General features: G+C 32.9%; 2 protein-coding genes across 3 annotated transcripts in view; one reads left to right on the top strand and one right to left on the bottom strand.

Moving 5' to 3' along the window:
* Positions 1 to 8,259, top strand: part of LOC111618663 (bone morphogenetic protein receptor type-2-like) — a 51,735-nt gene extending 43,476 nt beyond the window's left edge. Inside the window, exons 8-10 of the mRNA XM_023360218.1 lie at positions 6,029 to 6,168; positions 6,238 to 6,361; positions 6,438 to 8,259. Coding sequence (XP_023215986.1) covers positions 6,029 to 6,168; positions 6,238 to 6,361; positions 6,438 to 7,459 — 1,286 coding nt within the window. The 3' untranslated portion in view covers positions 7,460 to 8,259. The remainder of the gene's footprint in view (positions 1 to 6,028; positions 6,169 to 6,237; positions 6,362 to 6,437) is intronic.
* A 268-nt stretch (positions 8,260 to 8,527) lies between these two features.
* The window catches only part of LOC111618664 (vacuolar protein sorting-associated protein 16 homolog), a 95,804-nt gene continuing 80,605 nt past the window's right edge, over positions 8,528 to 23,726 (bottom strand). For both annotated transcript variants that reach the window (XM_023360221.1, XM_023360219.1), the window contains exons 23-24: positions 8,824 to 8,927; positions 8,528 to 8,754 (exon numbers count right to left, since the gene is read on the bottom strand). In XM_023360221.1, coding sequence (XP_023215989.1) covers positions 8,610 to 8,754; positions 8,824 to 8,927 — 249 coding nt within the window. In that variant the 3' untranslated portion in view covers positions 8,528 to 8,609. The remainder of the gene's footprint in view (positions 8,755 to 8,823; positions 8,928 to 23,726) is intronic.

Here is a 23,726-nt window from a genome sequence, read left to right as displayed (position 1 = left end):
ACGATCGGAGGTCTAGCATTATTTAGCGGAAAAAGACCGTAATGAGTTTTAAAAGACTTTATTACTAGATTTCTGATATTTCAAAAATAAAGTCTGTCTATCACAATGGACAATTTAATGAATACGAACGTCAAAGTTTTTTTTTTTTCCTCTCTCTTCTTTTTTTTTGTAATTTTATACATTTTGACAATTTCGACTTTGAATAAATTCTAATTTGTACTGTTTCATATTTTTATTAATTTGTTTTTACATCTTACTTTTTATAAGTTGCTGTAATTAATTCATTATTGTATTTCTATAAAATAAATTAAAATTGATTTGTAAGTTTATAAATACATACATTTGAAACGGCGATTATCAGTTTGTATGATTTATCTAATAGAACAAGGTCACCAATCATTTTGCCCCATTTCCTTTTTCATCTTGCCCCAATTTATCAATGAACCGTTTATACTGAATATTCTAATAATACTCATAGATCTAAATATCGTGTTGCTTAATATAACCTGTAAGATACTATAAACAAACACACGAATGATATTTTAAGACGCTTAACTATCATTAATGGCTCTTTGTTTTAAATAATTTATCAAATCTAATATAAAAATGATGGAAAAAAGTGTTCCTATTTTTAGCTAAGAGTATAAAATTACATCGTCAATCAATAGGCTCTCTATTGATATTAATTGTGTTGCGTTGTCTTAAGTGACGTTCGTAATAAAAAATATCTTGTCTCGATCTCTCTTATCCTTTGAGATCTAAAATAAAAAAATCAGGCAATATGGAAATACTCTAATTATGTTTATAACTAAGAACTATTCTTGTTAATAATTGAGCTATTCTCGCGCAGGAATTGCTTTGTAGTCCTCATAGGATGTGAAACGACGCCACTTGTTATTTGATAATGATTTGTGTAATGGTTACAGATGACTTTAATATTCTTCGGAGACTATCGAAAAAGCTGCAACCATTAAACAAATTCTATATGAGAAAGAATAATAATATGTACCAATGCTTTAGCTGCACATGTGACATGAATTATCGTACGTGCAATGAGTTTTAAAACGTCAGTAATGATTTTATTACTTGTGTCCTTCACAAGCTGCATTCAATAAGTGAATTTATAATAATTATTGAATTCCAGCGATACATTCTGTAACAATTGCGTCTTTTGATATTCATGCATATACTGTGTATATATATTTAAAACAATTGTCACGAATGGTCTGAAAAACGATCTAAATATTTGTATTCAAAAATTTTCCAGAGGAGCAAAGCTTGGAGACAAATAATTATATCAATGAATTTTTATTTAATTTTTGGGTCTCTTCACAAGTAGATTATGAAATACAGTATTGTATCAAAGCGTCTTACAATCGAGGGTATAAGGTTATGTATCTCAATCACTTTAACGATTATAATTTGTGAAATAATTTAATTCGATCTCAAAAGAGAGCGAGTGCCCCGTTTGCCCCTCTGCGGATCCCGTGTTTTACAATGTAAACGCAATGAAATTTAAAGAAACTGGAGTGATAATTATTAAACTAGGAAGAGAATGACAACTAATTCCTGAATACTGAATAGTCAGGCCGGATAGCCAAGCGGTCAAGGTTGCTATCCGGCCTGACTATTCAGTATTCAAGCGGTCAAGGTTGCAACCTACCGCTCTGGGGGGGCGGAATCGAATCCGGACGGGTCGAAAAATCCCAAAGAATTTTTCGGGGTGGTCCGCCTGGATATGTCAGGCCCCGTCCCTCACCACCCGGCAGCCCTATCATGGGCATGGCCGAACCCATAATAATGGGCTTGCGAAAAGAGGCCCTCTTAGTGCCACAGGGAGGAAAGAGTTAAAAAATTATTCCTGAATAGATTAAAATTATATTAGTGATGAAAATCAGCAATCTGAAGAAATGAGAAACGACAATGTTTGAGATTTCCAACAAAGAAATGTACAAAATAATTGGCGACTTCTCTTCATTGATCCATCTAGACCAGGGATCACTAAACTACGGCCCGAGAGATCAGCTCATCCGGCCCGCTGCCACACTGTCCCACAAATGAGTTAAATTATAATTATTTATACGGGAAATATCATAGATTGTAGATAAACTTACTATGTAGAAAAATTAAAATAAGCGTAAGTAAAAATACCAGAATTGGTCCAATCTGATTTTTGCATCGTACAATAATATAATTTTTAGGAAAATCAGTGAAATAAAAAATTCGGCGACTTTGAATATCAGAGCACTTTTGTGTAAGTACCTACAATGAAGTTTCTAAGAAAAGCGATTACGAGCTTGCTGCAGCCACCGTGTTTGCGTATTGGTAAATAAATACAGTATGTTGGTTGTCTTTAATTTTTGTGTATTAAATGTACTGTATTGAACAAAATGGTTACGCGGCCCGCGCTCGTCATTCTCTCAGTTATCTGGCCCGTTGTGAAAAAACTTTGGTGACCCCTGATCTAGGCGATAGTCATTTGCACCGATCTTCTCTACTGGTCATATAATTTAGCGCAAATGACGGCCTTAAAACATTTGGAGTAACTAAACTATTCGTTTAAGATGACGTAACATCTTCGATTGATGAATTTGACAACTAAAAATCTAGCTGTATGTTAGACTTTGTTATGTTTATTCTAAGCATTGCCATATTTGTCGTTAAAATTAACGAAGAACACTACAGATCTCTACTTCTGACATTTCAGTTCCACTCCTTACCTGCAAAGTGTATTTATATTCAAAGATTACATAGAGTGGGGCTAATATAACTAAGAACATCGTCTATAGTGAATTACACCCTTTCTTTTGCTAGATATAAATATACCACAGTATACCCATATCATCTCGCATAAAATGCTACGGTTGAAGATGTTTTGTGATTTCAACACTTCTCAATTTACGAAGAAAAATCTCATTAATCTAATTTGAATTGCAGATATTTATGGATTTATATAATCGTAATTATGGATTCTAACGGCGTATTCTATAGCAGCCTCATCCTTCGATATATTTATATATATATATTTTTTAATGGTCGTCACGAATAAATGCATTTTCCGAAGGACAATCGAGATATTCGCGACCAAAAATCCAGAATGCATCCGAGACGAGTAATGTTTGTTTAAATAGTAGATAATAATATCGAATTGTTTAAAGATGTTTACGCGACTAAATCTTAGAAAAATAGAAATATCTTACGATTCAAATATACCACGAATGAATACTTCGGAATATAGAGATTAGGCTTTTAAATAAGTCTACTGTAAATATCTGTCGATTTACTATGCATAAAAAAGTTAGGAAGAGACTTCCTGATTCATAAATTTATTCAAATAGAAACCATTAATGTTGATAAATGATTTTATTAATTTATTGACGTGAAAACTAAAACTACTTACCACGAATACAGAATAATCGAACACGATTATAATTTTATATCGAATGCACGCGAGGTAAATTGCTTAATACTTTAAATAATAACAATTATTTCCAGAGCGAAGTTCGTGAATGGCACCATTTTTCTAATTTTACTTTCTCACGAAATAATTAAATTAATATGTCGATAGAGTCTGAAAATGCTAAATTCTTTAGGAAATTTTCAAAATGTTCAATTTTTGTTTACGTTTAAAATAATCGAAAAAAGATTTCCCTGCAGAATGCTCCAAAAATAGGTTCGCACCGAGACTTAAAAAAATTCTAATTATACTTTGGCAAACATTACCGCCAGCTTGAAGCTACGCTGCGTTAATAAGGTTTTCAATGTATATTTTGAAATCTCCACGTGAGACACCAGAAGGATTCAAACCGATAAAGTGCTCTCTTTTTCAACCTATTCCTATTCTATTTTAAAATATTTGAAAAAGAGTAGGAAAAAAAAATTAATACTACATTCTAATCTTCCAGTTCTTTTCTTCTCACGTTCGTGTCAACGATTGCACTTGGCATTTTTACACCGCCAAAGATCCTTATCGAGTAAAATCTTTTTGTTTTCAGTAAAACAAAAAAAAAAAAAGTGGAGTAGACTAGGCGAACAGCCAACGTCTCCCAGTCAACTTCAATATCATTGTTGTTAAGCAGACCATCCAATCTAATAGCTTCTTAATCGAAGCCGAGTTAACTGATCCATACAACAGAATTGCATTGTTTAGAGTCTTTCCCAGAATTACACTGAATCCCGTGTTCATTAGTCTAAATACGCAAAGAAAAATAATTCCACGTTCATTACAAAGTATAATATAATCGTCATATATGTTATATATGTTTAAACTGTTAAAATCGGTTTGAAATCACCGACATTTTTGCAAAAAAGTTCCAGATTATAAAAAAAAAGAAAAAATGTCACGCGATGGTCATGTAATGAGATTTTTGACTCTTCGTTTTTCTTCTTTTTTTCCGAAAATTCAAACACTAGATTTCCAATACTTCTCATTGCTTAGCTACTGAGGCACATTGAACATTCAGCGTGTCGGTTCCCTTCTTATTCTGGGAAATACCCGCTTTTCAGTGTAAACCTTGACTATAGTCGCCATTTTCTTTATTTTCAAATTGCCAAATAGAGTAATATTTGACTTTTTTTCTTTCTTTCTTTCTTTCGATTGCGATTTTTAGAACCGTAATTTATATATAAATAATTTCATTAAACAATAAAATCATAGAAATCGCTGAACTTTAATTTCTTAAAGTTCTCCGAATTACGATAAACATCTCCAGCATCATCTTTCTTTTCGTAAACAACAAAAATATTGTTGAATTGTGTAGACCTATTATACTTAGGTTAAAAGCGTTGTGGAGTAAAAAAAATAGGAGCGGCATTGTAATCGATGAATCTTCAGGAAACTTCTGAACAAGCGGGCGAAGATCTCTAGGATTTATAAAACGACAGTTAAAAAATATTTCGTATCAGCTGTCGGTAGTATTATAAAACAAAAATAGAATCAGATGGTTAGAAAAACATCTGTAAACACGCTATTTATCTTGTTCTTTAATGCGTTGCAAAGTATTGTTGGACTCGTTCGAGTACCCTCACGTCCAACCAATGAATTTTAACCATTTTCAATTAAATTCCGTCTCATAAACCGAAACCATGATTTGGTAGTTATTAAGACAGTGAAGTGCATTGACAAATGATAAAAATCATCATCATCGATATCAGAAGTATCATAAAATAGTTTGAATATCTCAATATTAGCCCATGAAATCATTTCCAAGTATTTGGTAATGTCTTGTTTGTTTATTTTAAAAATTCAGAAGTAATTAAAAATCGTTTTCCTTGGCTTTTCTTAATGAAGAAAATGATAAACGAGCTCAGATGTCTCTCGCCAATCTAGAATCTTCAAAAATAAACGAAAAAAATTCGGCTATAGTACATCACCACTATTGACTATTTTTAAAACAAGGGCAAGGATCTGTAAATAATATCATTTTCTACGGTTATATTCGTTTAATTACTCCTCGAAAGTATCAGGAAATGAATATTTGTAATCTACAGATTCTTCCAAAATCAAAATCTAAACAACGAAAGCTTTAATTTTCCAAGGCTTAGTAAAATTTACTCCATACATATTTAATTTTGACAATACACTGTGTATAATTTGTTAGCTTACATATTTTGTATTCGAGAAATATTTAAAATTCTTCCAAAAAGTAGAAGAAAATCGGCCAGACTGTTAAACATCTTAAGATAACTTCAGCAGTGCGATTTCAACGCAGCTATTACGTAAATGATCGCGGATCTCCGTCCCAATGAAGATCGCATGCGTTACTTGTTAGTCAACATATTGTTACGACATTTAAAATCGATACACCAGTTATGCGTGGCGCGAATAATAACCGGCGAAACGATCGTCTTCTCATCGACCGTCCGCAATCCGCACTAACGCAATTAAATCGTGACCCCGTTGTGGCACTCGCAAACGATTAACAACGCGCGTGTACACAAAAGACAAATATTTTATCGTTGCTTCGTTGCTATTAAAATTCGAAAAAAGCAATCAAAATACACGAGAAAATTTTTAACTTTTATCTAGGAATAGAAGTTCCCGCTTACAGACTGCCCTTCGATAGGGAACTGAACGGTTTGAAACCCAGCATGGAGCAAATGCAAGTGCTGGTGGCTCGAAATAAGGCTCGACCTCTGTTTCCTGATATCTGGAAGGATACCAACCCGGTAGGTACCATTCGTCGTATAATCTTATTCCTTCGACATTTTATTCATCTTTTAAAAATTATTTGACAGGCCGTCAAAGAATTGAAGGAAACCATCGAAGATTGTTGGGATCACGATGCCGATGCCAGGTTAACCACGGAAGGGGCGGTGGAACGCCTGATAGAAGTGTCCAAGCAGTGGGAGAGCCACAAAGGTACGCGTCTTTTCTTACGCAAATTACACAGAAAGAGCAATTTTTCTAACGACGTTTTTCTCGTTTATTTATTTAGCCAATTCCAGCGGCGTAAGTCCTATAGTGAACGTCACCAAGACGTCGCCGCCTTCTTCGTCCAGCGTCGTCATCAACGTGCCAGATAACGAGACACCCGGAGAAACGCTTCGACACGACTCGGAATCGGATCCGAAGATTGGCGTGGATGTCGGAGAAAATTGCGAAAACACGTTGGAGACGGTCGTGGCTTCGTTGCCTTCGGAGCTTAATTTTACCTCGTCGATGCCAAATACCAAGAATGGTGCGACCAAGAATTCCAACTCTTCCATCGTCTCCAAACTGAGTGTTCCGCTACAGCCCCATCAAGGCTATAACCCCAGTATGGAGAGAAACTTAATGAAAGATGTGGAGAAAAACGCGAACAGTGACATGTTTCTCGAGAGAGGCTACAAGGACGATTTGGCCTTCGAACAGTATTCCAAACAGAACGTCTCTCTCCAAATTCGTGCCAGCGGAAACGGTGCGACGTCGAACGATGCGTCGGAGCGAATCGAGAGGATATGCCACCCCATTCCATATGTACAAAACGTTCATCTCAAGACCACCATTCCTAATCAAAACACGTTAGAGACTAAGAGTTTCAATGGTCTATTTAACTGTAGAAATCCTCGACAGGAAAGAAAACGCAAATGCATTCACGCGACGAGATCCAGTCTGAAAGGATTCTTCGAACGGAGGAGGACCTCCAAAGAGCACAAGATCCTAGAAGAAGAGAGGCAGCCACTCAAAGCTTCGACCGGCAACGAACTCTGCATCAGGAAGAGTAACGAAGAGACGACGAGCAACGATACCAATTTCCACCTCCGTTCGGAAAGGGAGGAATCTGCTTTAGATAGGTTATACGTGGCGGGTCGCCCGAGATTCGATGAAGACTCGCGTGCGCAAAATGGAAAAATACCATTGACGAATGGTAACGATCCTCGTTTGACCAGGGATGGAGAAATCCCACCCAGAACGGGACGCGAAGAATATCTCTCCTTCTCTGTTTATAATCACGTTCTGGCCAACGACGTCAAATAAGTAGGGTTGCCCGCGCACCAAGCTACGCGATTCTCTTCGTCCCGACGAAACTCGTTCCGGTGGATTCCGGGCGTCGAATTCCGAGTTTTTTTTTCGAATTTCTCCAAAATTTTCCGTGCCAGTCGTCTCCATGTAAATTCGTCGTTGTGGTTGTAACGAACAAACTTCACGGAGAAATTGCACGAGCAATTATTTTCTTCGGACCCGAGCGAAAGTCGCACATCGAACTCGAATTCGTTTGGAAAATTTGCAAAACGCTAACTAAGCTTGTTTCGTCTTTGAGTCAATTCCGCCAACTCGACAATAAGAAAGATTTCGAGAAAAACCGCACAAAATATTTCTCATTGGGCAGGCCCAAATATATTTAGATTCTCAGATCATCGTTCGCTACGGTTTCTTTTTTGTCACGTGCCACACACATACATATACCAGGATCATTCTGACTTTTGCTCAAAACTTCATTCGGTAAATATTCGCATGCTTCATATAAATTTTGTTTCAGAATTTTTTTTTCACTGGAATTCATTAACGAAGTCGAGACCATTCCTACAACCAAATCAGGTAATTATAAAGAAAAACACGATTTTATCGATATTCGTTGTACGTCGTGTCAATATTTTGTGTGTCGAATCTCTATCACCTTATTGTAGTCGCCCACTTCTCGTCGTCACTCATACATCACTGCCAGTCTTGGTGCTATTTCGATGCTAAAATGTCTGTTTTCGAAATGGAAATCCTCGCAGCCGAGATTCTAAAAAAAATCGGCCGTTTAGACGCCGAAAAAACGATCCAAAAAAAAATCGAAGTTAACGGTAACGAAAAAGGTGCTCTTCCGGTTGATGCTCCGGAATCATTTTAGAAGTAGGAACGAACGAAACGTGTTCTTTTCCATCAATAAGGTGATAAACTTTACGTTTTCCCCCCTAAGTCAAAGATTCGTGCGTCTATTCTTCCTCCATTCTGGTTCGTAGTTTCGACCGAAAATCGATTGTCAGACAATAAATGTGCCGAAAACGTGTCGTCGAAATTTCAACTTGACTAAATGTAACTTACGTAATATTCAATAAATACAATTTATATAAACAAAGGTTTATTCTTTGATCTTTCTGTACAAAAACAAGAATTTACATCCAAATAACAGAATAGAAATTCATCTTTTACTACTCAACTGATATTTCATCATCCTGATTTTTTCGGTGAGTCCCGGGTTAACTACGGAGCACGCCTTCAAAACGGCATCCAGAGCTGCATCGTCTTTCTGATCGAATGCCAATTTAGCGGCCTCCTCCAATTTCCTACACACACAACGGGGGATTTTACACGGGCTAACGCCAGACTTAAGACAAACGATTAGAGTTACTCACCCCACTTTGACCAGATATTTAACTTTGTTTTCTTCTTTCACCTTGGAGATGTATTTGCAGGCTTCGTACTTGTTGTTGTACTTCAGACAGACATCCACGAAAGGCTGAAAAAAAAATTATAATTATTAACGTAATCGACGAAAAGTCGAACGAAAAAAAAAATTCAAAAGTCCGCGACTATCCCTATTTAAAATTGAATATAGCAATACAGAATTTAATATAATAACGCTTTTCTTCTGTACGACACACACAATAATGTTTCTTCATTTTTTTTCTGCATTTTTTGTCAGAAATACGAGAAATAAAAATTTCAAATTCGTCTATCACATATGAAAAATTCACAGATATTTTTCTATCAAAGCATTTTCATCGAAAAATAACGATTTATTACGTGAAAAACGCGAGTGTCGAAAACGATTCGCGAAACACAATACGTTGCTTGGTCTAAAATATTGTCAAATGAACGTTCTAAATTCAAAATTATTGTATTCAATAAAATGGAATAGAAGTTGATAATATGGCTTCGTTACAAACGCAAAACGACAAATAAAAGTAATTTTAAAAGTCAATTTCTCTAGTTGAAGTGGGCAAGTTTTAGATCTCCAAACTGAAATTTATGCTCCGTTTCATTAAAAATTCTCTTAGATATTTCTAAATATAAAAGAACACTCTAATCGATGATACATTTACTAATATTCTTTAATTTATGACTCAAAATCGTGCACAGGTTACGTATGACTTGTTCGTTTTATTCGATTTTCGGATTCGATTAATCGTACATTCTTGAAATATTTATGTATCGATATAAAACGATCAATGTGATTACAGTAGTATACTCTACACAAAATACTGAATTATAAGCTGTTAATTTTTCTCTAGAATTTAATAATAATTATAACTTTGCAGTTAAATGTAGAAAATTATAATGTACAATGCACGTGTGAAATGTAGCGGCCACGTTTGTTAAAAAGTCGTTTCCAGTTTGCCATATAGTGGTTTCGAATCTTACTTCAGGTGCCAAATCACTTATGTCTATAATTGTCAGATTTCGTAATTCAAATTAAGGTGATTGCTATTTAAACTACGAAGCTAATGTGGCGTTGCACATAAAAAAAAGTTTCTCGGAAAGCTCGTAATTTAGAAAATAATGATGCAAATTCATTAATATTTAGTAGGTTAGTACCTTATCAAGGCCACTTGATAATTATAATTATAACCGGAATGACAACCCGATAAATATTGAAGAGATTTACAAAGTCCGATGTAATGGCATTGGAAAAATGTAGTTTTTAAAATTACAGAAAATTCGATTAAGGATCGAACTGAGCCAGACTGATAAAGGAACCACTTTGAAAACTTCACGAAAAGAATCTTCTGCAGATGGAATAATTTGTTGTAAAAACAAACCATTTTGTTCCTCGACTGTGATTAAGAAATGTCGGCATTCCTCACAATTTATGTATATTCTCCAACAAAAAAATTTACAGTCGGTCTGGCAAGAAATCTTGTTTCACTAAAAATATTCAGGTGTCAATCTACCGTTCTGAGGAATTCGGAATCTAACCGGGCGGACAAGAAATCCCGGATTTTTTTATGGATGGTCTGTGCTGGACAAGTAGGGCTCCGTTCCTCAGCACGCGACCCTAAACCCGGAAGGAAAGACCTCATAGTGATCACAGGGCGGAAAAAGTAAAAAAAAAAAATCTATTATGGATCATATTGCCAATCTTAACTGCTTTCAATAATAAAAATTCGATTCGCATGGGATCGGGCGGCCTGAATAGAAAATGCAAATAAAATCCTAATATGGATTATATACAAAATGTTGAGAGAATACGGATCGATTATTATCCTGGATTCGACACAGGTACGAAAATTCCAATGCTAACTTTAGCTGAAGTCTATAAAATGAATTTAAAGCATCGATCGACTTAAATACTGTACTTCAGACAAAAAGAAAGAGGAAAAAAAAGATAGTAAGGCCATTCGATAATTCAATGCTTACCCGACAAAATAATTTGTTACGAAAGAATAGAAATGTCATATCACACTTCGTGAATCGAAACTTCATAGTCTATTAATTAGAAACAATATATTTGGAAATTGAAACAATGAACAGTAAAACCTAGGTTTAGGAGACTCCTACCGGAAATTGTCTACTTCAGTCAGGTACCAATTAAAAATTGTAGTATATTCAATACACAGTTTTATTTTGAAAAGAAATGTGTGATAAAACAGAATTGCTAAATTAGCCAGGAGTTTTTCGCGATAATTAGCTAATATAATTTGCGCTACACGCCATTAAGGGCTACTTTGTACTAAATTTAATAACTAAAAATTAATCATTTATTAATTTAGAAAAATATAGAAGGAAAAATCTAGTCTGAAGTGGATGGCTCAATACTACTGTAAGCTTCGGCAGGCTATATAACTAACTACGTTTCCAAGCAGGATGTTTGCTAATTTTCCTAATACGTGACTAATTAGATTCACGCTACTTCTATTATTCTTTCCTTCTATTTTTCTAAGTTTCTTAATGCCTCCCTTCTGTTATATGAAGGAGGAATACCAATATTTAAACATAGAGTATCAAAATATTATCTACTAGTATCGTACAATGAAACTGAAAACACTATTTCATAAATTTAAGAACACAAACAAAACTGGAAACAAATGGTATCCAAGATAGGTAATTTTTAATCATTGATGAAAACATATAACCTATCATTGTACCGTCCACTTAAAAGCAGTTAAAATAGGAACGGTAGAAAAGTTTTGTATATTGTCCGCAGAAGGCAGTGTCTATATAATCAAAGTAAAACACACTAATAGTCGCGTTACTAAGCCAAAATTACCCAGTGCCCACTAAACCCGGGTTTCAATCTATTTCCTATTTTATTCTTTGAAATGTTTTTTTTTTCTATTTTGAATGTTATTACTCCTTGGAATCGATAAGATATTCCACCCGGAAGAGCTATATGATCTCAAGTATATCTCGATTGACTTCAATTAAGTCAATAGTTCCGATGATAATGTCAACGCGATTATTAATGGGATTAATCAGTAACAGTGATTCGAAAGATTCTCAAGGAATCGATGACGATTACATTTTTATAATTATTATAATAAATATATGCAAGGAATTAGTCAGTTATAATTGGAAAATCTCGAAAGATGACAGTGAAAACTTTCTCAGGATTCTCAGGTTATCAATTAATAGTAACGCTGATAGCAATGTCCGTTTGTCGATTCATGAACCGACATATGACATTGTCACGAATACCACAATGCGATCAGCCAATTTCCTATATATTGTTTAGAGATAAGAGATAAGATGATAGGAAAAAAGTAAAATTCTCAAATGTCAGAAACGGTTTTAAGAAACTAACCGAGAATTAGAACAGATTTTTTTGTTCCCAGAGTAATTAAGAATAAAAATGCAATAATCGTTTTCGAAAACAAATGTAAAAAAAAAAAATCAGTAACGAGTAGCGTAACTTTCCCGGTTGTTATGAGATTTTATTATAAAATTTTTTTATATTTTTAATTATTAAAAAATGATAAAAAGCTTAATTTGAGGAGAGAGAGATAAGTTAAAAAAAATTGTAAATGCTGATAAGTAAACTTCATTAAGTCTGACCTCTCTCGCATGACCCCCTCGACCTTTAACCACCAAAATTTAATAGCATCGATTCCCCTTATACATAAGTTACCATTCCAAATTCTGTTTCTTAATCACTACCCCATCCTGAGATATTAAACAAAACATGCCAGCACGCGCGCACACTTTCTTCCTGGTTTTTTTTTCACTTTTTCGGTTCAGAGGTCTCAAAACAGGCGAGATTTGCAAAAAACCCAGAGGACCAAATCTGATACGATTCCAATACTTTCCCTTGTTATGTGTACATAACAACCGGAAAAGTAAAATAGCGTGTGTCATCGTATAAACTATGAATTTTATCCAAAGATGAAATGCGAAATAAAGAAGAATCGAAAATTCGAACAGATTATTTTTACATACAAATATATTATTAATAAGCAAATATAAAACAGTCGACATGTGTACCTAAAAACGATCGAAACAAATACGAGAGAGAAAATTGAATAATAATGATTATATCGACGCGAAAGGTTCGAGTAAAAGAGGAAACAATGTCAAACATGTCTAACAAGTACGAATTAACAAAGAAATAACAACGTACGAATAAAATAGAGTGGAACAAAAGTTACGGATTACGACAATGATGAAACTGATTCGAACGTAGAATGATTTATGTTGAGATCCGACGGAAGAAGAAACCGTATCGAGTTTCACGTGTATACTTAAATAAGAACGAAAACCGAATACGTGTAATTCAAAAAAGAACGAATTGCGACGTCAACGAGCGAGAGTAAAAATTAGATTAACAGAAGCAATAAAAGAACCTCTCGGTTAAAGGAAATATTTAAATAACAAAAGATGCGGTCACTACACCAGTCAACAATTAAAATCAAATATATTGTTTAAGGAAAACTTCGTTTAATTAAATATTGATCAACATTGTGTTTACGTATCGAATGAATGTCCGCAGTTTCTTAAAAGACGACATAAGTATTAGATGTCATTTAATATTCGATATTTTATTTCTACGAATTTGTTACAAAATGTAAGCATTATAAATAGATCCAAACTAGGGTTTCTCCAACGAGATCTCAAGATCCCGGCTGTTTTTTTAACTCGGGAAATCCCGCAAATTTCTTAAAAATTCACTTTTTTCTTATTTTGTGTTAAAATTGAAGAAATTTTGCAAATAGAAAGTATAATTATTAACCCATAAACTGTCAGAATGCATTTGTATTTATTAATTTTAGCCTGCTTATTAGTTTTTTTAAAAAATTTTTGCTTGTTATGGCATGTCATAGATTCTCAATAATAATATGTAGCCTATTTGTGACAGGACTGAAAATTCTTTACTTGCCAGAACCTTTAATATCTGGAATAATTGTGCTTACGCTGTCTTAATTTTTAACCATGTACTACAGTAGCTTCGATAACTGCATTATGCCAGACTGTGAAAATTGGGCAAGGATACAAACGAGTATAAAGTATGCGAGTATGAAGTTTTTCTTCATAAAACTTGATTATTAAAGCCAAACGAACTGCCGAATTATCGGGCTGTAAGCTCGATGCGGCTATCAAAGCAGCCGAGGTAGACAAACCAAGAGTACTAGACGACAAAAGAAATACTGTAACGCATCTCGAAAACGAACTAGAAATCTTCCGGGCTACGAGTGAAAAAACACATAACATCCGTCTTCTCTTAAATGCATTAAAGACGATTCCACCCGCATCAATTGAATCGAAAAAGGCATTCTCGGTAGGAGGATTTTTCTTCAGTAAAATAAGAATCAAATTGAGTAATCGGAGTATTGACCATCTTTGCTTTTTAAAATCTTAATACAATATATTATTGTATATTTTTATAACATGTTTTATTTAAATAACGAAAATTACCTTCTAACTTAGAAGTTTGATCTAAGTTCATTTTTTTCTTTAAATTTTCAACTCGATTCAAAAGTATTTTTGTTATAAGCAGTTTCCAACAAACTTTAATAAACCTTTTCTATTTGTGAAAATTTCTATATAACTCAAAAGTAATTTTTTATACATATTTTACACAGCATTATTATTATTAAAATTATTTTGGAGATTGTATTAAGTTACTTAAAAAATGAAAAATAATTATATCGTTCGATTTTAACATTTATTTTATATATTAAAAACAATTAATTATATCCCGAGAAACAGTTCACTTTTTTCCCGTAATCCCGGGACAAGTAATAGACCGGGAAATGAGAAACCCTAAACCAAACCTTGGGATGGAATTCAGAAACATCACTCACCCTCACATTTCACTCATTCAGCTTTACTTATTCAAGACAGTACTCAAAAACAAACGAGCAACGTAAGTCACTTAAAAGGCCAGTGTGAAATGAGTAAAAAGTAGATGGAAAATGAGTGACATTTAAGAGAAGCCAGGAGATCCTTAAAATCACATTTAAATAAGGTTGTGCGTTTACTTCCATATTTTGAAATAATTGTATTTATCATGGAATGCGAAAACTGATAGTGCCAGCATTTCTAAGAGGAAAAAAAAAAACACGGAATGCTATTATGAGCAATGAATTCGTTTGTGACACAGCTTTACATTTGTAAATACAAGTTGAGCATCCTTTATCCGAAATGCTCAAAACAAGAAATGTTTCGGATTTTGGAATACTTGTAAGATTTGCATCTGATTTAAATTGATCTATATTTGTCTGATTTGACTTCTTTTTTTTATGCCGCTTCTTTAGGAATTTCATTAATTTTGGATAAAAGAAAAAAAAATCTCACACGTCTGTGATTACGTTAGGCGTTTTAAAATAACTTTAGATATAACTTATTCATACAGAAGTGTTAAGTGATTTGTTCAAAAAAGCTTGTATTTGTTTAAGTTTTGAATATATTCTAGTAAATGTACAGTATGTTAAAAACAGGGATCGAACTACACTAGAAGAATACGAATAAGTCACACCCTTTATGCATATTTATATATCGTAAAGTTTATCGGCCCGGCGGCCAGAAAAATCATCCTGGGCAAAATGGACCTGAGGAGAACACTGAAACATTTCCAGTGCTTTGTGGAATTTTCAATTTATGACGCTTCGTTTCAGCATTCAAAAACTTTCGAATTTTGGATAAAGGGTTTTTAACTTGTATTGTATTTTTAATACTGAGTTTAACAACAAGACCAGATTTTTATAATATATAAATTATCTAATTGATAAGTTTTTCCATGTTTATACATTATATAGTAATATAATGAAAAAATATTTTGCCGTTTTGCTAGAGAACATTAAAACAATTAAGGCGTGAGAGAATATAAAATGTCGCAACTGATTGAATATCTATTAGTAGTGGTGTTTGCATATGGGACAAACTATGATAGACATGGATTAGACATATATCTTTGCATAGTCTATACAAATCTGGACTTATAACTAAATATTACAGATAATATACAAATATACTTACAAACATATAATGTATCATTGTATGTCAGCATTTCTAAGAGGAAAAAAGATAGCGTCCTTGTTTTTTTTTCCGTTTTAGAAATGCTGACACATTTTCTTGCATCGATGATATCTGCTTTTTCGCAACTAACTCCATTAAATAATGCTTCCCATCGATTGGCATGAACGATCATTTTTTTCTGCTTGAATGTCATAATTCATACTTTAACCTCCAATAACCAGACAAAAACAATAAAATAAAAAGTTCGGATACAATATCAAGCGACAATGCCATTATGGAGACTGAAATTATGTCACAATTTAATGACGAAAGTACGGAATACTCCCTGATTTGCACACTCGTATTAGTTATCCATTCCAACCTCATTTTGAATGCCAAGTATGAGAATAAGATGAACTAATCCTCAACTGAGTGAGAAATGAGAAAAGTGTAAGGTGAGGGTGAGTGGATCGAGTGGAGACAACAGAAGCTCTGTTCCTTTTCATTCTAATCGATCCTCGAGGATCAGAGAAAAATACCAATGCAAATATTTCGGGACGAAACTGTATCGAACCGGAGATCGTCGGCATTCTAACTTTGTCATTAATATTTACACGGGCTGTTTACAGTCCATTTTCAATCACACGAATGTAAAACGCATGTTTATCAGAACAATACTTTAGATAACCACACAAATTTCCATGTGGTCGATGCACAGATGTGCAAGTAAACTCAATTCTGTAAGACGAGTAAAAGGAGGAATTTCTGACAGCTATATCTAAATTCATTCGAAAAAAAACTGACTTCCAGTGAACTACTGAAAATGCAGGGTGAAAGGTGACTTTCGTGCGAATTGTTTTAACAGGAAAAAGTCGGGGAGAGGTGGGATGAGAAATAAAAGCGATGCGAATGATACTTAATTGAGAGCATGACTTTAAGGAAATAAAGGTTCTTCTTTGTTCAAAATCACGTACAGACCGAGGATATTCGTTAAGGGCGATAAACTCTATCATTCTTCAAAATTCTGTAGAATTCCTGGTCCTCGATTATAACATTATTTCAAAATCAAATTATTAAAGTGTCATAAAATGAACGTGTTATAAACTTTTTATTGATAAGTAAACTTATTTTTAAGTGAGAATCGTCGGAAGAACTACATTTATTCGTAAACGATACGAGATGTTCAAAGCGTGGTGACGTCAATTCATAAATATGTCACGTACGAAAACCCAAAGGAAGTCATAAAATAGAATTATAACAATAATTTTATATTTTCAAATCTTGTGTATAGTTAAGGCGATTTTGGGAATTTCATGATATGATTTCGAAATTCTTTTATGGCTGAATCTTCTTAACTATTTATATAGAAAATTTCGAATAAAATCAAACATGTATTCATTTAAAATTATTATTTTGTCGGATACCATCAACTATCTGAGTATCATTTTAATTTTTACTAAAAAACTGAAATTAGTGTAACCATTCCTTATGATCTAGCATATCAAATCAATAAGAAAACATTAAAAAAAAATCTTTTTCCTCAAGTGTAGAATCTGTTACTAGTGAGGAAAATTTAAACTCGCGAATACAAAAATTTATAGCTAAAGACCAATTTTGACCAATTTATCTCCAATAAATTTATCCAAATAATTAAAAAGGCGAATAATTACATCCATTCGAAAGCATACATTAATATTGAAAATGGAAGATATTATTAAAACTGATCTGGCATCACGATCAAATACATTATATCAAAAAAATCCTTAGATAATATTTGGACAACAAACGGAAAGAGTTAAATCTGAGGCTATTAGCTGATATGAAATAGACGTGAGTTAATGTCGTCGGCGCAAGATTTTACAGGAAAACACGAGAAAAAAATCCAGGTCCAATTAGTAGAAAACTTGTTCTCCCGAGAATTATCTCAAAGAGTTAATGACTATGACGCGTCATTTTTTCTGAAAAAATTCACCCGACATCGACTAGATAAAGACGCGCTAATATTTGCGGACTAGGAAAATCCGTTTGTTGATAGAATTAAAAAAAATATATATATAACAACAACAGTCCAGGTTTCAACTTAGAAAAACACTATAGCCAATCTTCACATTGTACTTATTTCGGACTGGCAATTAAATTCACGAAGTTGCACAACCGCTCTGAAGATCTAGAGAATAAAATACAGTAGAGCGTCGATTTTCCGAAAGTCAATCATCCGAAAGAATTCCAGTCGGCAAATTTAAATTTTCGCCAGTGCTGTGGCGCTTCAATCTTTGGCTACGTCTTGGGCTACTCAAATATTTTACGTTTTTGATACTAAATTAACATCTGAAGTATAATTTATTATTATTTTTATATTTTTCAATATATTTATTTTGTTTGTACAAAATAAAAAAATAATTTTTAACGATACAATAGTCTTTGTTAGGCTTAACATCGACGAAAATTCAACGCGAAGCGACATGCAACGAAGAAAAATTTCGACATCGGATACGTTAAAGTATTTTTTCGTACGTAAATCAGTTATCCGAAATATCAGTTATCCGGACAACCCCAGTCCCCAATTGATTCGGAAAATCGACGCTCTACTGTATTTCTATTCGGACGAGCCATATCCGAAAAGAACTAGAATAAGGACAAATAAGAGTTCGAAATTTTCGACATTTCCTATTTCAAGTTAACTCATTGAAATCTTCTCGATGAAATAATGTATTAGCAAAACCAGAAAGGTTGTGAAAAAACTTGGAGATAAGAGAAATCCTTGCAAAGTGAGTACTTCTAGAAATACAGTATAGTAGAAAAGAGTGGCGCACTCTTTAAATGATTCCTAAGTTGTAACTATACATATCTACTATTTATTATGATGCTTTTGTGTGATATAATAAAACTAGTTTTCAGATAAAATCTTTTAATTATTTTTACAATTAAAAAAGCACACACTTGAAAACGATCTAAATTTCACAGATTTTTTCCAATTACTTTATCAGAAAATTTGGGAGAATCAGGTAGGAAGTCATTATTGTGATGAAATAATTTGATATTTTATGAAACATGATTGTTTGGAGTAAACAATTAGTTTATTGATTTCAATTAAGGTAAGCATTTTACATTAAAAGAAAATTCTTGAGATGAACTGGCAAGGAAACAAATGTAGTAATCGAATAGCTTGAAATTTTAATTTTTAAAGTTATCTGGTGTAAAGTCAAACATGCTTAAAGTTGAAATATTCTCAAGTACACTTTTAACGAAAAACAAATTTCTGAACAATTCAGTTGTATAATTTTTAAGGTTTGTTGTGATTTGAAATAAACTATCTGAATTACTGCTTTCACCTTCAGCGATCCTTTTTGAGCTTCGAAATTTCTTTTGTGAAAAATAGTTTTCTGTTGCTTTTTTCTCTTAAAATCTTCTATTTTTATAGCCGAAGAAATAAAATAAAGATAAGACTTCAATACTTTTTTCAATGATGTCTAAGAGCACGCATCATCTAAGAGTACATATGTGCTGTTGAATGCATGTCTTAATTCAGAAAAAAATCGTAATTGGCAACACACTTCACGTATGCTCCAATAAATCCCACTAAAACCTAACTAACAAAGCAACTTAACTTTATATCAACAAATAAAAATTACAACTTCCATTTTAAAGATTGAGAACTCCATTCTTTCAGCGTGAAATTTTACGGAAGGAGATTGAAAATTTCGTTGTGATTTATCAAAATCATAAGAGATTCTCAATTCAAGAAAATTCGATCTTTGTCCATTGTGTAGCACCAAACAAACAATTAATTATTATTGCTAGTAGCGAGAATATTAAAATTCGTACTCTTACATGTCTTTATACAAACAATGACGGAAAGAATAGATCTTGGAAAGAATGTTTCCCACATCTTCCATTCCATAGTTGAACAGCGTTTCCACTTCAAATTGTCATTCTATAAATGTAAAACTTCTGAGGCATTTCTTTCTATTTTATATCGCGTGGAAAGCATCTTCAACTAGGTTTTTCTTAATGATTATTAAAAAGCTTTATCTGACTTTCTACAATTATCTATGGTATCTGTTACGGCTGGATACTCTTCGTTTTTGTCTTATCGGTTTATATCCGTCCGATAATACAAAATTGAATGCAAATGTATTTCCGTTATAGATAAATTCCTAACCGATCATTCACACAAGCAAGTTGGCCTATTAAGAATTAAAAATCCTCAATTCTTTTTCCTAGTATGAAATGGAGCACAATCATTTAATCTATTGAATTAAATTACAATTTTGTGACAAGTTTTTTTCGTATAATCAGTCAAAATTTATAGTCAATAGTGGATGTTTAAGAAAATCTTACCTGAAGCATGATACAAAGTTTAAAAGATATTACTTTATCTGATTCGAGAATGTTAAATTTTTATTTATGGCAAAAAATTGCATATTATTAAAAATTGCAAGATATTATCTATCCAATTAGTTTTATTACTACTAAAAGTTGTAGTGCTTTTTCCAAATTTTTAAAATTTAGATAGTTTAAAAATTTAAAACAAAATCTAGTAAATCAATTACACTTAATACAATAGAAACTAAATAAGTAGCATTATTGAATTTTATGACAATTTCTCATACTGATATTCAACTAAATTGTTTTTAATGATTTGTTTAAAATATTTCCTTCAAAAACATCATCAAAATATTTTTAATACTGATTAAGATACAATGTATTGATAAAACCTAAAAGTCATGTGTATTATTCAATTTACATTTAAGAATCACAGGATATGAGCTGGCAGTGTTACTGCTTTCTAATGCATCAGTTAATTGTTAATTCTGTTAAATTGTCAAAAGAAATTTCACAATATTTTCATTAATTGTATGATTTTGCAGAAAATACTTTAAAAATCAATATTGTATTTGAGTAATCAGTCTTTAAATACATTAAGAACTTTTACAAAAAGTTCTTCATTTCCACATATTTACTTATTTAAATATATANCCATGTACTACAGTAGCTTCGATAACTGCATTATGCCAGACTGTGAAAATTGGGCAAGGATACAAACGAGTATAAAGTATGCGAGTATGAAGTTTTTCTTCATAAAACTTGATTATTAAAGCCAAACGAACTGCCGAATTATCGGGCTGTAAGCTCGATGCGGCTATCAAAGCAGCCGAGGTAGACAAACCAAGAGTACTAGACGACAAAAGAAATACTGTAACGCATCTCGAAAACGAACTAGAAATCTTCCGGGCTACCGGTGAAAAAACACATAACATCCGTCTTCTCTTAAATGCATTAAAGACGATTCCACCCGCATCAATTGAATCGAAAAAGGCATTCTCGGTAGGAGGATTTTTCTTCAGTAAAATAAGAATCAAATTGAGTAATCGGAGTATTGACCATCTTTGCTTTTTAAAATCTTAATACAATTGAAAACTTTCTCAGGATTCTCAGGTTATCAATTAATAGTAACGCTGATAGCAATGTCCGTTTGTCGATTCATGAACCGACATATGACATTGTCACGAATACCACAATGCGATCAGCCAATTTCCTATATATTGTTTAGAGATAAGAGATAAGATGATAGGAAAAAAGTAAAATTCTCAAATGTCAGAAACGGTTTTAAGAAACTAACCGAGAATTAGAACAGATTTTTTTGTTCCCAGAGTAATTAAGAATAAAAATGCAATAATCGTTTTCGAAAACAAATGTAAAAAAAAAAAAAATCAGTAACGAGTAGCGTAACTTTCCCGGTTGTTATGAGATTTTATTATAAAATTTTTTTATATTTTTAATTATTAAAAAATGATAAAAAGCTTAATTTGAGGAGAGAGAGATAAGTTAAAAAAAATTGTAAATGCTGATAAGTAAACTTCATTAAGTCTGACCTCTCTCGCATGACCCCCTCGACCTTTAACCACCAAAATTTAATAGCATCGATTCCCCTTATACATAAGTTACCATTCCAAATTCTGTTTCTTAATCACTACCCCATCCTGAGATATTAAACAAAACATGCCAGCACGCGCGCACACTTTCTTCCTGGTTTTTTTTTCACTTTTTCGGTTCAGAGGTCTCAAAACAGGCGAGATTTGCAAAAAACCCAGAGGACCAAATCTGATACGATTCCAATACTTTCCCTTGTTATGTGTACATAACAACCGGAAAAGTAAAATAGCGTGTGTCATCGTATAAACTATGAATTTTATCCAAAGATGAAATGCGAAATAAAGAAGAATCGAAAATTCGAACAGATTATTTTTACATACAAATATATTATTAATAAGCAAATATAAAACAGTCGACATGTGTACCTAAAAACGATCGAAACAAATACGAGAGAGAAAATTGAATAATAATGATTATATCGACGCGAAAGGTTCGAGTAAAAGAGGAAACAATGTCAAACATGTCTAACAAGTACGAATTAACAAAGAAATAACAACGTACGAATAAAATAGAGTGGAACAAAAGTTACGGATTACGACAATGATGAAACTGATTCGAACGTAGAATGATTTATGTTGAGATCCGACGGAAGAAGAAACCGTATCGAGTTTCACGTGTATACTTAAATAAGAACGAAAACCGAATACGTGTAATTCAAAAAAGAACGAATTGCGACGTCAACGAGCGAGAGTAAAAATTAGATTAACAGAAGCAATAAAAGAACCTCTCGGTTAAAGGAAATATTTAAATAACAAAAGATGCGGTCACTACACCAGTCAACAATTAAAATCAAATATATTGTTTAAGGAAAACTTCGTTTAATTAAATATTGATCAACATTGTGTTTACGTATCGAATGAATGTCCGCAGTTTCTTAAAAGACGACATAAGTATTAGATGTCATTTAATATTCGATATTTTATTTCTACGAATTTGTTACAAAATGTAAGCATTATAAATAGATCCAAACTAGGGTTTCTCCAACGAGATCTCAAGATCCCGGCTGTTTTTTTAACTCGGGAAATCCCGCAAATTTCTTAAAAATTCACTTTTTTCTTATTTTGTGTTAAAATTGAAGAAATTTTGCAAATAGAAAGTATAATTATTAACCCATAAACTGTCAGAATGCATTTGTATTTATTAATTTTAGCCTGCTTATTAGTTTTTTTAAAAAATTTTTGCTTGTTATGGCATGTCATAGATTCTCAATAATAATATGTAGCCTATTTGTGACAGGACTGAAAATTCTTTACTTGCCAGAACCTTTAATATCTGGAATAATTGTGCTTACGCTGTCTTAATTTTTAACCATGTACTACAGTAGCTTCGATAACTGCATTATGCCAGACTGTGAAAATTGGGCAAGGATACAAACGAGTATAAAGTATGCGAGTATGAAGTTTTTCTTCATAAAACTTGATTATTAAAGCCAAACGAACTGCCGAATTATCGGGCTGTAAGCTCGATGCGGCTATCAAAGCAGCCGAGGTAGACAAACCAAGAGTACTAGACGACAAAAGAAATACTGTAACGCATCTCGAAAACGAACTAGAAATCTTCCGGGCTACCGGTGAAAAAACACATAACATCCGTCTTCTCTTAAATGCATTAAAGACGATTCCACCCGCATCAATTGAATCGAAAAGGGCATTCTCGGTAGCGGGATTTTTCTTTAGTAAAATAAGAATCAAATTGAGTAATCGGAGTATTGACCATCTTTGCTTTTTAAAATCTTATTATAAAAATTTTCAGTAATATTTTGTATTGTGTTTTATTTATTTCTACGTAATTCCAAGGTAATTTTTAATATATATCTTACATAACACTATCAATATGTTTTTGGAGGTTGCGGAACGTATTAAATTAAAAAATGAAAAATAATTATATCATTTGATTTCGTGATATTTTGTATATCTTAAAAATAATTAAT

This window comes from Centruroides sculpturatus, unplaced genomic scaffold, assembly GCF_000671375.1.
Source record: "Centruroides sculpturatus isolate CEXI.00-Female unplaced genomic scaffold, Cexi_2.0 scaffold116, whole genome shotgun sequence".
NCBI classification, from domain to species: Eukaryota; Metazoa; Arthropoda; class Arachnida; order Scorpiones; family Buthidae; genus Centruroides; species Centruroides sculpturatus.
The sequence above is the reverse complement of the archived record's forward strand: the minus strand, read 5'-3'. Positions and strand labels throughout refer to the sequence as shown.